General features: G+C 55.8%; 1 protein-coding gene across 1 annotated transcript in view; it reads left to right on the forward strand.

Moving 5' to 3' along the window:
- The first annotated feature begins 1,305 nt into the window (after nt 1-1,305).
- The window catches only part of ABCC1 (ATP binding cassette subfamily C member 1 (ABCC1 blood group)), a 113,474-nt gene continuing 99,030 nt past the window's right edge, over nt 1,306-15,749 (forward strand). The window contains exon 1 of the mRNA XM_079120603.1: nt 1,306-1,467. Within this exon, the coding sequence (XP_078976729.1) occupies nt 1,420-1,467 (48 nt within the window). The 5' untranslated portion in view covers nt 1,306-1,419. The remainder of the gene's footprint in view (nt 1,468-15,749) is intronic.

Consider the following 15,749-nt stretch of genomic DNA (forward strand, 5'->3'; position numbering starts at 1 on the left):
TCAGTCCCCAGCACCCCAAACAAAACAAGACACCGGGTGTTTACTAGATGGTCAATAAATAGTTGTTGACTGCATACATGTTGAAGGAACAACAATGAGTATTGTCACCTGCAAGTAATTATGTCTTAGAAAACTCACTAAGGGGGACCTGGGTCAATACAAAACCCCACACAAATCCTGTCTCCTCTCTCCCTTCCCTCACCAAGTCCTTTAGGGGGTCTCCAATTCAAACATGGTTCCTGTTTTACTGGCTTCAGCTGCTATGCGTGTGTGTAATGGAAACCGCACAGGAGGCAGGGGAGAGGGCCGGCATGCTGGAATCACAGAAGGCCCACCTCCCAGACCCCAGCCCCAGCTCCTGTGACTCTAGCTGCCTGGGTCCTGGGCAGTTCTGAGGGGACATGGTACAATGTGACCATGATCCATTTCCCTTTCCCCAACCCGATCACCTCGGTTACAAGGTGAGTTTAGTAACTTTCCTGAAAAATTACTCTGCTTCCCTGGGCCTCAGTCTGCTCATCTGCAAAATGGGGAAAATGAGAGGCCTTATCTCACGGGTTGCTGTGTGCGTTACACTTTCTTCAGGTGAAATGCGAAGCCCACAGCCTTGGGAGCTCCCTGTGAGTGTCTGCTAGTTATTATCACATCCCGAGGCCTCAGTTTCCTTGTCTGAGATGAAGATAAATTACCCTGTCATTTCCTGGGTGGTGTTCAGAGGGCTGAGAGGCAGGTGTGCTTCACCTACAGGTGTGGGGGGGCACAGGTGTGTGCGATAAAGATCAGAGCCCTGGGCCCAGAGCACTCGGGGCTCAGTCTGATCCTGGTGAACCCCACTTTCACTGAGTGGCCCGGAGCACGTCGCTCCGCCCCAGCCTCAGTTTCCCCATCAGTAGGGGGTAGATAACAGGAGTCTGCACTTCCTGCTGGGTGTTCTGCGGCCAGCTGACCCTGCTCCGCTCCTGCCGGTTGAGAACCAGGTGACTCTGGAAAGCCACTGGGCACCTGGTTCTCTTCCTGCACCAAGGGGAAGTGGTCAGGCGAGGGTCGGATCAGGACGCAGCCGGCGGCGCGGCGCACCGGCCCGGCGTGCGACCCGGCAGACTTCCCAGCGGGTCCCGGCGGCGCGGGTCGCGTCCGAGCTCCGCCCCCGCCGAGGGGCGCGCGGGCGCGGGCGTGGCCGGCGCCGGGGTCCGGCCGCGCTGCCCACGCCGCGCCGGGGAGCGGGCGCCGGGGCGGGCGGGGCGCCCGGGGCGAGGCGCACGGGGCGGGGCGCCGCTCGCATCCCGGTGACGCGGGCCAACCCGGCGGCGTTGCGGCTCCGCTCGCTCCTGCGCCGCCGCCCTCCGCCGCCGCCGCCAGCCGGGCCCGTCCGCGCCCGCCCGGTGCCCGCGCCCGCCCGGTGCCCGCGCCGCCGCCCGCATGGCGCTCCGCGGCTTCTGCAGCGCCGACGGCTCCGACCCGCTCTGGGTACGTGCTGGGCCGCCGCGCGGGAGGAGGACGGGGCCGGGCCGAGGAGGCCGGCGGCGGGCCGGGCCCCGGCGCCCGGCTCCACGCGGGGCCAACTCGGGCCGCTCGGCTCCCGGCACGGCGGGGCGGGGAGCGCGGAGGGGGCCTCCCTGCCCGGGGCTCTCGGGTCCACTCACCTTCAGGACCCGGGACGTGGAGCTGGGGGGAGCCGGGTGGTTGGGGGCCCCCCTTGCGCCCCTAACGCCCCACTACTACAGGGGTGCGCTGGCGAAGGGCCCAGACTCCAGAAAGGGACTTCCCGCCGGTGGGGCTGGGGCTCGCCTCCCCCTCCCCCCGTGTTTTACTCCCTGTCACTCTGTAGTGACACGTTTTGTCATCGTTTCCTTCCTTTCTGCCTAAATGCTCCAGGGCAAGTTTGGGGGAACGAACGGGAGGAAAGACAGGGGAGAAGGTGGGGGTTGGGGCTTGGCCTGAGTGACCTGGGGGTCAGGTGTGGGGTGCAGCCAGGATGCCCAGGACCCTGGTCCCTGTGGGTGTGCCTCCTGCCCCTTAAGTTGGTGAGCCTCCTCCCTGGGGATGCCCCCTGGTTTTACCCCTACTTGGGGAGTGTTCTGAAATGTGGAGGGCTGACCCTGGCTGGGTCCCCAGAGTCCACTTTCTTGATTTAATCGCCAGCGTTTGGGGCGTTAGGGTCATTGTAATTCGAGTTGCCCCTTTGTTCCAGGGTGGCTTTCTTGTGTCCTGCTTATTGGTGAACACAATATGCAAATCTGGACACAGTCTTTTGTTTTGTTTAGGAATCAGGAAAAGCACCGTTGGCTCACAAGAGGTGGTGATTAGCATCCACAAACCCCCTCTTGTCTTTTCTATAGTCCTTTCCTGAGTGTTGAAAAGTTCCCCTCAAGGGCCCAGTGGAAGACTTTATTCTTTGGGGGTGTCATTTTGGTTGAACAACCAAGTGCACTTTGAGATGTCATTTGAAGCCACAGAAGTTAGCCATGTGCTCTGGGCTAGAAATAGCATTCAGGGTGGGGAAGAGTGGAGACTATGGAGTCTCTTCAGCAGAGAGAGACACCTGTGGGTCCCTGTTACCCAGGTGTAACAACAGCAAGATTATGTGTGCAGGGATCCACAGGGGACCTGGTTTAGCACTGAGCACTGGAGTGTTTCCGTGTTTATTTTCTCTTAAATTAAGGTGGGGGACAGAGGTGCCTGTCAATCAGTTTCTATCCCGATGTGTCTTATTAAAGGCCACTGGCAGTAGATGGCTAATGAGTATGTTTATAGTAACCTGTGTCCTGTAATTATTTAACTAAGAAGCCCATGCAAGAAAGCCAGTTGGTGTTGTTTGTTTTTTCTTCTTCCAAGGACTTTTTGTTACAAAAACTGTCAGATGGTACTGGTGGCAGTACTTGGCCTTCACCCCTGACAGGTCCGTGCTCCTCCCTCGCTCTTGGCCTTGCGGACACTCTCTGCCCCTCCTCCCTCTGGATCCTAGACCTGCCGGATGCCCCAGTTTTTGGAGGTGCCCTGGAACCAGAGTTGGCGAGTGGGCAGCAGGCAACAGGAACCACAGGAGAGTCGGGTGCAATCCAGAGCAGCTGGCTTATGTTTCCCAGGGTGGCTTGCAACACTCTGGGAGATGCCCAGTGAGACCTTGAGAAGCTACTTTGTTGCTCCCTGCCCCTCAGTTTCTTCATCTGTAAAATGGGGCCAACAGATGCCCTAACCTCCTAGATTGCTGTGAAGAGTTAAGGAGCTAATCAGTGGGCAGCTGAGCCCACGCTGCGCAGATCACAGAGGTAACCTTTGCCTCCAAGGTGGAGCTGGGTGTCCTGATCCTTGTCCTTCCCTGGGGCCCACTCATAATGGGCTCCTCTCACTACCAAAGGTGTGTGCTTAGAAATCAAGGTTGCCGTTCCACAAGGGACTTTCTCAAAGCCTGTGCCTGGGCCACTGTTTGCCTCTGACCCCCTGAAATGTCCAGAAAAAGCAGACGAGGGCTTCTGTGGACGCCGCCGGCTCACCACCTTCTGCCGGGCAAAGGCTCTGGGATGCGAATAGAGGAATTTAGTTACCTCAGTGAAAAAATAGGGCTGAGGTTCTGGTATGTGGCTTGTTTTCTCCCCATGGAGGGTGCTGGTCAGGTTTGGAGCTGGTGGGGGGCTGTTTTGTGGCTGATGTTTGAATAATGGTTGGGAAAATGCAATGTGGTCTCTCCTGGACAAGGCCTTTTTTTTTGGCACCCGGGATTGAACCCAGGGGTGCTTAACCACTGAGCCACATCCCCAGCCCTTTTTATATTTTATTTTGATACAGGGTCTTGCTGAGTGGCTTAGGGCCTCACTAAGTTACTGAGGCTGGCTTTGAACTTGAGATCCTCCTGCCTCAGCCTCCTGTATGCCACTGTGCCCGACCATTGGCAAGTCAATGTTTAAAGACTATGTCCTAATGTGTTTCATGTCCAGTGTAGAAAAATTGGAAAATACAGGGCAGTGGAGAGAACACCTGGGCCTCAGTGTGGCCTGGTGGCTTGGAGCTGGCGCTTGGCTACCGTGGGTTCAAATCCTGGTTCTGCGGCTGAGGTGAGTCGTGTCCCCTTTCTGTGCCTCAGTTTCCCCGCGTGTGGTCCTGTAGCTCCCAGTGAACCGCGGCGATTCGGAGAGTGGCCAGCAAGTCCTTGGCAAGCTCTCCGATGGTGCTGCTTGCTCTGTAGTTAGTGCTTGGTGCGTAGCAGTGGTCGCCACCTACTGGAATTCTCCGGTGAACTTCTGCCCCAGCACCTGCCCGGAGGAGCAGAAAGCAGTCACCGGCTTGCGTCCTGGGGTGGAATTTGTTCTGGGAACCCTCGAGCAGGGTTGCCAGTGGGGTGGGAACGTCTCAGCAGCTATTAGGAATTCCTCTTGGGGGAAAGAGTGGCCTTGGAGTTGGTCTGGTTCCGGCCTGAAACCTCCCCTTGGAGGTGTTCCCGGCCGCCTGGAGGGAGCCACGCTTTCCCCTCCTCCAGGGATCTGCTGGTTTCCAAACCTGGGCTGTCCGCTGCTCGCTCTCGCCTTCCCCTGGGTCTCCCTCCTTCCACGATCCACCCCCCACTTTCTGTGGATTGCTAGAGCTGGGGGGACCTCAGACTGGTGGGGTCCTCCCCGTGCTCACCCCACTGGATGGATGTTGGATCTGAGGCCCAGCATTGCCGCATGACACGGCCCAAGGTCCTGAGGCCTGGGGAACCCCCGAAGGGCAGGGCGTGTGTTCATCCAGGGTTCCCGGGGTTGCCCTTCGGCCTCCCAGAAGGAAGGCCCAGCGGCCCATTTGGCTGAGACCCTCAGGAGGGCCGGGTGCGGCCTCTTCCTCTGAGCCAGGCGCTCCTTGACCACAGTCTTGGAGGTGCCTCACCTCTGGGACACGCTGGTGGGTGACAATCCCTTCCCACTCATGGACTTGACTTCTAGGATCTGGTCTTTACACAGATGTCCCTACCTTGCCAAGTCCCAGAGGAGCTCAGCTGAGTCTGCATAGACTCCAGCTGGGAGCCGTGGCGTCCTTGACTCCTGATTTGCCTCCCATTCCGTATCTGACCCATCAGCAGATCCTGCTGCCCAGTGCTTCGAAACGTATCCAAATCTGCCTTTTTCTCACGACCTCCACTGCTACCGCGTGGCCTGAGCCACCGGGCCGCTGCCGGACCGAACACTCGCCTTCTGCTTCTCTCCCTACCTCCATCTTTGACCCGTACAGTCTAGTCTCAGCTGGCAGCCAGCAGGATGCTGTCAAGGTAGACATCAGATCCTAATCCGTCTTCTGATTAGAACTCTGCATTGGCTTCCCATTTCCCTCAGGGTAGAAGTCAGAGGGCTCATGGTGGCCAACAGAGCTGAAGCATCTGGCCCCTCATCCCCAGCTACTTCCAGTCAAGCCACATGGCAGCCAGGCCTGCTCCTGCCTCAGGGCCTTTGCATATGCTGTTTCCACTGCTTGGAACACTCCCTCACCTTTGTGGTCTTGTTTGGATGTTGCCTTGCACAGACTTTTTCCTGACCCCTGCCACTTCCTGCATGTTCCTTTCTTAGCCCCCCACTTCAAATACACTGAAGTTTTTACTTACTGTGCTTACTCTGTACATTTCCACCAAAGGATCAACCTTCCCTGGGGTTTACAGCTATAATCCCAGCACCTAGGTGCTCAGTAAATGTTTGTTGATTGAATAAATGACCTAAAGCTCTAGAATGGTTTTGGAGCTGCCTGAAGGCTTCTCTCCAGAGGTGTTTGGGGTGCAGTAGTCTCTCTCCCGTCTAGAGCAGGTGCTCAGACTGAGCCCTCAGTTCCCACATCAGGCTGCTCTGTTTTGCCTGGCAAGGGTCCAGATGGGGTCGCGTCTAACTCTTTCCCAGTGTCTTACACACAGTAGGCTCGATCAGCACTTGAATTTGAGCACCCCAGCTGTGTCTTCTGAGTGGGGGGTGGATCTGGCCCCTGTAGACTGGCTTGGCCTTATTTTAATTGAATGCATTGCTGTGATTTCCAGTGTTTACTCTTTGGAAGAGTTCAGAGAAGTGTCTGGATTTCTGGCTTCTCCTCCAGGGTCAGAAGATCCCTGGGCCTGGCTGGGGCTCCAGGTTGCCACAGCCCTGCTCCTGCTCCCGGCTGCTGGCTCCATGAGACTGAGTCGGTCGTCTTCTTTCTCTGTCCTTTGCCACACCTGTTGGCTGCCCTCGCTGAGGGAGCCCAGCACCTGTTGGTATTTGAGTTGGCATCTCCTGTTTTTAGCCCGGCCTTCTGGCGACTGGCTGGGACCCATCTGACTGCTGGATTAAAAGAAAGTTGTTTCCTCTTTTTTGGGGGTGGTGCTGGAGCCCCAGTCCTCGTGCATGCCAGGCAGGTGCCCTTCCACTGGGCCACACCCCCAGCCCTGGCACCCGGACTCTGGCCGCCTGGTGTTGGCGGGAGCCGGAGGGGTCTGAAGCAGGCCTCATCTGTGCCTTGGTCCAGATGTTCGTGGTGGTAGTGAGGCCTAGCTCTCACGGTCCGGTCTTAGTGGCCGGTCAAACTCTGCCTCCTATCATAAAAACTTGGCCTGAACATTTTGGCAAAACTAAATAAATGGGTTGGGATAGTAGGGACAGCTCGAGCATCGCCAGGCGGCTTCCCCAGCGTGGCGGGAGGCGGCATGGCCCCTGCTCTGCTGGAGTGTTTACCTGCCCTCTCCTGAGGGCCAGAGGCGGAGCGGCCCTTTGAGGACCCCTCGGTGGGGCAGGGGGGCGAGGGGGTGTGGAGCCTGCTCCTCAACCTTGACCCCTGGCTCGGGCGAGGTGGCCTCTGGTGTGGGAGTCGTCCTGGGCACCAGGGGATGGTGGGCACCTGCCCTCACCTCTGCCCACTCCACGGCAGTGACACTGCCCCTCGTTGCGACAACCAGGGAGGGCCCAGGCAGTGCCAGGTGTCCTCTGGAGTGGGATGGCGGTCACCTGCTGTGGGGGCCTGGGGGAAGCTCCAAGGCAGCCTGGGCGTTTCCTGGAGAGGTCAGTGGAGCTGGCAGTGTGGGTGGCTTACTGAGCTGCCCTGCAGGAGCTTAAGAGCCACTAAGGAGGCTAAGCTCCAGGCACCGCAGAGGGGCCTGGGCCGGCCTAGCCTGCCCGCCTGTCACCTGGGGCCTGAATTTCTTCCCGCTGGCTGCCGTTCTTCTGGAGAGGGTGTGGGGACAGGTTGCAGTCGCGGAGAAGAATGTCTTCCCGTGGAGGCCGGCTTGGAGACTTGCTCCTTCATCTTAAACTGCCCAGGACAAGCAGTGACAGAGGCAAGACTGCACTGAAGTGTCCCCAGGGCTTAGTTGTGGGATTCATCTCCTGGTGCTGTAGACTGGGCCAGTGGCCCTGGACTGGCGTCCATAACCCTCAGCTAGTAATTGACATTTGCGGGAACGCCTGCCTTCCTCTCGCTGTGCACTAGCCTCTGAGCACCCCGGCCCGGCTCTGTGGGCCTCGGGAGAGTCCTTGCCGCAGGTGCTGTGTGGGCAGAGGGCTTGTCCTGTGCCCAGGTTTCCCAGGAGCAGGAACTTCGGGGTGGTGTGTGAAGGCCCGGGATTCATTCTCTCTTTTGTCTACAGTCATTTTTCATTCTTTGATTGACATAGTTGATGATGATGATGATTTATTAACTGAGCATCTACAGTGTTCCAGACACTGGGGATACAGCAGTGAGCAGGACAGACAGGCCCATGTTCCTTTGGGGCTTGCCCTTGGGATTGGAGATCACAGTGAAGGCTGCAGAGAGTCCCTGGAAGAAATGGGGTGGGTGCGAGCTGGAGAGGGACACCCACTGAAGGCCTTTAGGGAGAGGCACATTCGACCGGAGACTTCAGTGTCAAAGCCTGCCATGCAAGGATCTGGGGGTGGGAGGGCGGGAACAGGCCCTGGGGAACTTGACATGGCCGAAGTATTGTGGAATTTACCTCAAAGGAACGGCAGGCCTGCCTGTGGAAATCGGGCCTGGAGCATTCTGCCAAACAGGAGGCACCCACAAGACGTAGGGGTCACAGTGAAGGGCTGGGAAATTCCACGGAGGTTGCTGGCCCTTGTCCCCTGGGGGGAGGGAGCAGTGCTTGGTCCCCAGCAGAGACACGGCCTTCTGATCCATGATCCTTTTACATTTGAGTGAACTTCAGGTTTTTAAAGTCAAATTAAGCATATTTTTTCCACGTGACTCATCTCTGTCTGAGAACCTTGGCTGAGGTGGAGTGGGGACTCCCCCTCCCCCGCTGCCTTTGATGCTTATAGAGAAAACTTTTCCTGACCCACGAAGATGACGAGGTACTTTCTAGTCTAGTGGTGACTTTTCTACAGATTACTAGAAACTACTTTTAAAACTAGATGCGATTGGCCCATCTGATCAGCTCGAGGAGGATCTTGTGCTGTGACTTTTTTGAGGTTGCTGTTACTTAAACCAAGGTAAGCTGACAACAAGGGAAGGTCAAGTTTGTACTTCCCCTCCTGGCTCCCAGAAGCAGCCATTGGTGATGAGGGTAGTTTCTTGAGGAGAGACCTTCTAGAAAAATCTCAAGCTTATGCAAAGATCTGTGCTGATGTGTGTGTGCTTACATACCTGTCCCCTCCTCCCCCAAAAAGGTTCATGTTCTAAATGCTGATTTTCTTTCCGTGTTAAGTACATGCAAATCAAAAGAAAAAGGAAATAGCGTTTCGGTATTAAGCCACACACTCGTCACTTAATAGCTGAGCCCTGTTCTCACGGGTCGCCTCTGGCGGTGGCTGTTGGGGTCATTTTCAGCTCTTGGGTGTATTAATCGCTGCTGCCTTGCTAGGCAAGGGCCGGTCTCATGTATGCAAATCTATGCAAATGACTCAGCAGACTCAGTTCTCCCGTGGGAAACTGCTGGGTGGAGGGATGTTTCCGTTTTGAAATTTGAGAGTTAATTGCCATGTTGCCGCAGCAGGCGGTACTCCCACTAACAGACCCACCAGCAATTATTAAACACCTATTGTGTTCCTGGCATGGGTCAGGTTGCTTCCTGTAATGTGGGGGCTTAGGTGGAACCTTACATTCCAGAGGGGTAGGTTGGGAGCCCCAAGTAGGAAGGTGTTTTGATTTTGTTCCAGTGTTTAAAAGAAGCATTTAAATTTTGAGCATTTTCGACCTGTTATTTAAGAAGCACTCTTAAGTCAACGAGAGAACACGGGTAAAGCTTCCCTCGAGATCCTGCTGTGACATTGGTCTAATTTTTCCACATAAACTTTCTAGTCTATGCGTAGAGTTTTCTGATTTCAAAAGTGAGAAAACAAACCACATGGGGATATTTAAATGAGCTTGAGCAAGTGCCTCGCCTGGCCCGAGACCCAGGTGTTGTTCCTGTCCTTTCTCTTTACTTGTCGAAAAATTTGCACACTTAGCTAGTAGGGTTAGGGTGAAGCGGAGTGTTGCCGTTCTCTGCTGTTTTAGCACCACACACGGGGGCACGCAGACCCACACTGACCCTTTCTAGGGGTCGCAGCCTCTTCCGAGTTACAGATTGGCGACAGCTGAGCTATGAGCCTGTGATGGATCCGTCATCGCTTGAGTAGAATTCCCAATTTTTTTTTTTTTTTTTTTCTTTTGATTCAGCAGGCAATGGCCAACGTCTATCTTTGTACCTGGGTCAAAATCATGTAAATTTTTCTCATGAATAGTATAGGTTGGTTATTTTCCAAAAGGAGGCTGATCCTAATGGCACTGTGTGGGAAATTAACGTTTCTCAGCATTTTTCCAGCACTGAACCAGATCTTGTTGGTTTGTTGAGGGAGGAGAGGCCTTATTTTCGTCTGCCTGTCCCTTAGAGTTGGCAAACCTGCGCACTCCCTGGGGACTGCGTCTTCCTTCCTGTGGGCCTCCTTTTGGGGTGTGTCTGACGGGTTGGTCTTCTCTGGTTAATTTGCAGGGTGCACTGGGGGTCTTGACCCTCTGTCGTGTGTATCGTAAATATTTTTTCAAGGCCAGTATTTTTCCCAGTCTCATCTGTTTGTGGTTTTGCAGGGTTGCACTTGTAGATCGGGTATCTTGTGTTTTTATTTACCGTCGTAAGAATTTTTCCATGAGCTCGGGCGTGGAGGCGCACACCTGTAATCCCAGTAGCTCAGGAGGCTGAGGCGGGAGGATCTCGAGTTCAAGGCCAGCCTCAGCAACGTAGTGAGGCCCTCAGCAGGTTAGTAAGACCCTGTGTCAAAATAAAAAATAACAAAAGGGGCTGGGGATGTGGCTCAGTGGTTAAGCACCCCTGAGTTCAATCCCTGATACAAAAAAAAAAAAAAAAAAAAAAAAAAAAGGAAAAGGCATTTCCCCACGTTTCTAAACAACCCTTGTAATTTTACCCTTTAAGTGTCCAGCTGCAATAGTCCTTGCATCTGTGGACTGTAATTCTCGCCACTAGACCTGTGGCTTGACATTTAGGTGCTGTGTTGTTTTTCTTCCTCCCTCCCCCTTTTCTCCTCTTAAAGAAAACGTTGGATGAGTGATGTCTTGTGGCTCCCATGCCTTTGGCTTATTTCGGTGAATACATTTTCAGGAGTGGAATGAATGACTTGGGACCTTGGAAAGGTGACCCTTTAGCTTTTGCCTTATTTTCTAAAACAACACTCACTGTCCTGGCGGGACCCAAGGATCCCCTCTGTTGTTCTTGGGACCAGCTATGGGCTGGGTGGGGCTCAGTGGTTTGCACTTGCCCTGTGCCCCTGCCCTGTGCCCAGGCCCTGGGTTCCACCCCCAGCACTGCAAAAAGAACCTGGGGGTAGATGATGCCAGGCAGCTCTCTGGTCCCTCCAGGCCGGCTGGACACGGCAGCCACTTGGCGCTGGTAAAGGTGACCTGGTGGTTATAATTAGGCCGCCGTCTCTGGGAGCTCGTTGATAAGGCCTCTTAGTTCCCTTGCCAGGACCTGCTGGTGAGAGGCGTGTGCTGGACCAGTGTCTCCAAGGGTGGCAGTTGAGCCTGCCTGGGGCTCTCCCTTCCTTTACTTTTGTCCTACCAGAGGCGTGGGGAGTGCAGGGGGCTGTTTCACCCTTGGTGTTGGGGACAGAGCTGGCCCACCTCCAGGTCACCTTGTCCTTGGTGGGAGGAGGGACAGGAGAGAGGACCTGCCTCTGGGTTAACCTCTCTTTGCTCTCCAAAGGCCCGTGAGGCCAGGAAGGTGTAGCCCCAGAGAGAGCTGGGGAGACTGAGACTACCTTGGGCTGGTTACTTCCCTTCTGGGAGCCTCAGTTTCCTCATCTGTAAAGTGGGTGCCGTGACCGTGCGGGGATCTCACAGAGAAGAGATGGCACTGACGGGGTACTCAGTTCAGCACCTGGGTTCAGTGGGCACTATGGGAGGTACCTTGCAGGCGCCAGCTGGTATCCCAAGGAGGTGGCTGAACTGGCAGGGACAGTGGTGGATGGGCCAGCTGTGGAGTGAGGATTTCTGGTGTTTTCTTCCCTCAGCCTCTGGGCCCAGGCCGGCCTTGGCAGCCAGGGTGGAGCCCAGGCGGACATCCTGATCCATTCCTGGTTCATCCAGAGGGCCAGAGACGGCTCGTCAGTTGCCCCAGGGTGTCGTTGGAAGGGCCCGGTGATGCCCTTGAGGAGTCTCCGTCTGCCCCAGGCATCAGGGGTCAGCGCTGAAAGGGGCCCCGAGCGGGGAGTTCATTCTGAAGGTGTTATTGTAGTTCAGGACTAAGAAAATCGCAGAACCGCCTCAATCGGGGCGTCCACCTGAAGCCGGGCAGTGACGACTCTGAGCTGCTGGTGTCCCAGGCCTAGGAAGCCCCCGGTTTCCTGATGACGGTGAACACGGGGGTGACTGGATTACTTAAAGGGCCTGTCATCATCTGCTTTTCCTTGTGTGACACTACGAGAGGGAAGCTGTAGAATGAAAAAGAAAAGGGGGAGGGAGCAGGTGGAGAGCCTCCGTCCTTACTGTGCGAGATGCTTTCTGGATTGGCGGGTTGGTGGCTTTATTTTATTTTTTCTTTTCTGGTGCTGGGGCCTTGTGCATGCAAGACTCACACTCCATAAACTGAGTTATATCCCAGCCCCAGGTTGGTGTTTTTAATTTCCAATTTCCTCCACAAAAGCTGAATATACTGTACTTTTATTTGTTTGGCAGTGCCGGGACTCGAACCCAGGCCTTGTGCATGCTTGGCAAGTGCTCGACTGCTGAGCTACACCTCCAGCCCCTTGGTAATTTTTATTTATTTGAGGTGCTGGGGGTGAAACCCAGGGGTGCCCTACCACTGAGCGGGATCCCAGCCCTTTTAATTTTGAGACAGTCTTGCTGAGTAGACGAGGCTGGCCTTGAACTTGGGATCCTCCTGCCTCAGCGTCTGACTAGGAGAGCCCTATTATGGCACATGCTTTATTCTTCTTTCCATTGACTTGTCTGTCTTGGCTCCATCCCATTTTTCTTAACAGATATGTACTTGCAGGTGAAGTGTAAACACGAACCTAATTAAGTACTTTGCTAATAATTGTTCCCCTTGAGGCAGTTGGTCAGAGACTTACTTTTTAACCTCTGGGTACTGAGTCATCCTGGGAAGATGGACAGGACTTGGGTGGGTGGGTGGGTGGGTTTCCCGGATCCTCCATGAGGCTCCTGGTGGGACAGAGACCCCCTGAGGCCTGGTATCCCAGGCTGAGTTGGTCCTGTGGTGGCCCCATCCCATCGACAGTCTCCAAGGGTCTCCTGAATGTCCTTGAACTGGACTCTGCTGGGAACCAGGGTGTGCAGGCAGGGTCCTCGTCCTCCTCGAGCTTGGCCAGTGGGAGAGATGGATCAATAAATGGGAACTCGGGACCACGGGTGCTGTGGAGGGGGTTACTGGGTGCTCGGGAGCGCAGGGAGGGTTTGATCTGGCCAGAGGGAGGAGACTCCCTGAGCAGGGAGCCTGTGTGCGAGCTGGTTTGTCAGCCTGGCAAAGACCTCAAGTGCAGGGGTCCAAGATGCAAAGTAAGTGCTCTCTCAGGTAAAAAAAATCTCAGCTGGCAGGGCTCTGTCCCTGGAACAAGGAGACCCAGGCTGCTTCATCTCATTGCCCTGTTGCTTGGGAAGGGGAAGAGGGCGCACCCTGCTGGTTGCCCTCAGCTTTCCTCCCATTGGCTGGTAGCTAGTCACATGAGCACATCTAGCTGCAAAGGAGGCTGGGAAATGTAGTTTTCTGGACAGGTGAGTTCGGCTACCATTGCTAGTGAATGAGGGAGAACAGATATTGCAGAGCTACTAGCAGCTCTGGCTCCATGGGCAGGAGGAGGAGGCTGGAATGTTCTAGGCCATGGAAAACATGTGCAGAAGCCCCAGCATATCAAGGGGGGACCTGTGTGGCTGGAGCTTGGAGGGAAGGGGGAGCCTGGGGCTGAGAACTGGTGTGCAGAGCTGGGACCCTCCGGGAGCCTGGCAGTTTCCTTTCCCCTCTTCTTGCTTAGCCAGCAGCTCCGAGGCAGAAGTGTTCGACACAGTCCTTAAAGGCAGGTGTTGGAAAAGCCCGCGATTTAAGTCACTTTAATCTTTGCTTTGTCCCTTTTTCCCGGTGACTTTGGAAAGAGTCTAATTTTGTAAATAACAGGATCATTCCTGTGTGTCCTGTAGGATGCCACACCCTCTCTGTGCAGCCTTTGTTTTAGGCCCACGGCAGTGCTCTTTGGATCCTGTTTTTAGGTGGGAAACAGTGACACTCGTCCAGGGTCACACACCAGCAGGGGATGCAGGCAGTTTTCCAGCTCCGCGTGGGACCTGCGCTCTAACCTGTTGGGTTTCACCTCAGTCCTTTGAAGTCCTCATGATTTTGACACTTGGGTCTTACCTCATATTGGTTCGGATTGCAGTTGACTTCAAGAGATAGACAGCCTGGCTCCAGGGGTCTGAATGTGAAGGTTTTTTTTCTTTTCTTCTTTTTTTTTAAACCTATCAGGGCTTCTGGCACCTGTGGCTTTGTTCTCAAAGCTGCCATTTCTGCCATTTTCATGATCTTTTCCTCAAGGCCCCAGAATAGCTGCTGCAGCTCTCACCACCACATCGAGGTTCAAGGTAGGAAGAAGGGGGAGCCATACCAGCCTCATGTGTCCCCTTTTATTTAGGGAAGCAGAAGTCTTCCCAGAAGGCACCTCTGCCTGCACTACTGACTCCTCATGTCTTCTTGGCTTTACCGAATCACCTGACCAGTGCTCACGCGCAGGGGTGGCAGGAAGAGTGAGCCCTGGGTTTTGTCCTTGACTAGGGGGCGGCACAGGGAGGGAGCCTGCAGGGCTGTGACGACTGGCCGACTTAGTGCTGCTCTCTTGATCAGTCATCTTGCATTTGACTGCAGTGCATCCTCACTCAGCAAGTCTCCTGCCACTGCAGTGTCTGTGAAGGCACAGGGTGGTCCTGTTCGGCACCTTCGGGTGGCCATTAAGGGCGGCATCGCATCCCTATCTGCAGGGCATTAGTTCGGGCACTGCCCCTCCCAGCCCCACGTCCCAGGCCCGGACCTCAGGCGAACCCCAGGCGTTTGCACACAGCCCTTTGCTGGATCCCTTATTGGCCCTCACAGGACAGGGATGTGCTCCTGGGCTGCCCCGTTTAGGGACCAGTGGCCAGAGGAGCGTGCTCCTGTGATCCCGCGGGCTGTCCATCACTGCTGCCGGTGCCCTGTTTGCTCCTGGTGGCCGTGAGTCAGCCACACTGCCCCGTGGCCTGCTCGCTGGCTTTGGAGTCTGCTCCCAGAGCTGACAGCGGTCTCCTGCGGTCTGCGGCACCGTCGGGTTCACCCCGAGTTCCAGGTACACCTGCAGAAGTGGCGAGCCCGCAGGCCCAGGGCCCCGACGCCGAGGTGGTTGGGGTCAGGGCACCTTGGCAGCCGAGTCTGTCCAGGTGGCTGCTTGGGAAAGAGCGCTGCTCAGGGAGGACGCTGCTGCCCTGCGGCCAGCCAGGAGCCCCGACTCCTGGTGACCACGTGCTGAGGGGGGCGCCCTGCCCAGGCCAGTGGGTGATTTGACGGCTGCCTCTCCGTCTGGGTTTGGCAAACACAGCCTGGCCCGGCTTGTGCCCCGTGAGGCAGGAAGCAGCCGGCGGGCGGAGGTGCTGGGGAGCCGCCTGCTCAGGCCCGGTGACAGTTAGACCCATCCTTCCCACTCGCGTTAACGGAGGTGCTTCAGGGCCGGGGCCAGGCGTGGGGATGTGGCGATTGTCCCCCTGGAAATAGGGGCTCCGTGCTTCCCCTTTGTGATCCGGACACTTTCACCAAGGCCTCTCGCCACCCTGAGCTGGTGCAGTTAGAGTGGAGGCCGCACCCGGTACAGACACAGACGTGCCCCGTCACAGACAGCAGGCGGCCGGCAGCTGTGACCTGCATCAGTGCCGGAGTCGTGGCATTTACAGGACGGACGGACAAGAGCGGTGGGCCTGGCCTGTGTTCCTAAGTGAAGGAACATGGGTCTATGAGTTAAGGCCACATTGGTGATCACGTCCGGTGTCTCCCTCCAGTGTGTTAACCCTCTATTGTAGATTGGAACTGAGTGCAGGGGACACAGACCACAGCAAGTGAGACAGCCACTGTCCCTTTCTTAGGAAGGCCACAGTTAGACACATTTAGAGGAATGCAGTGGTACAGAGAACCACTGCATCCTCCCTCAGATCCTGCTTCTGCTGCTCACTGCTATGTGACCGTGTACAAATGACTCGACCTCTCTGGGCCTCCATTTTCTCATGTGCAAAATGGAGAGAAGAGGAGGGCCTCTCTGAGTTGTGAAATGGGTTAACATGCTGTTGATGTGCCAGTCCTTTTGCTGGGATGT

Source organism: Sciurus vulgaris, assembly GCF_902686455.1.
Source record: "Sciurus vulgaris genome assembly, chromosome: 18".
Taxonomy (NCBI): Eukaryota; Metazoa; Chordata; class Mammalia; order Rodentia; family Sciuridae; genus Sciurus; species Sciurus vulgaris.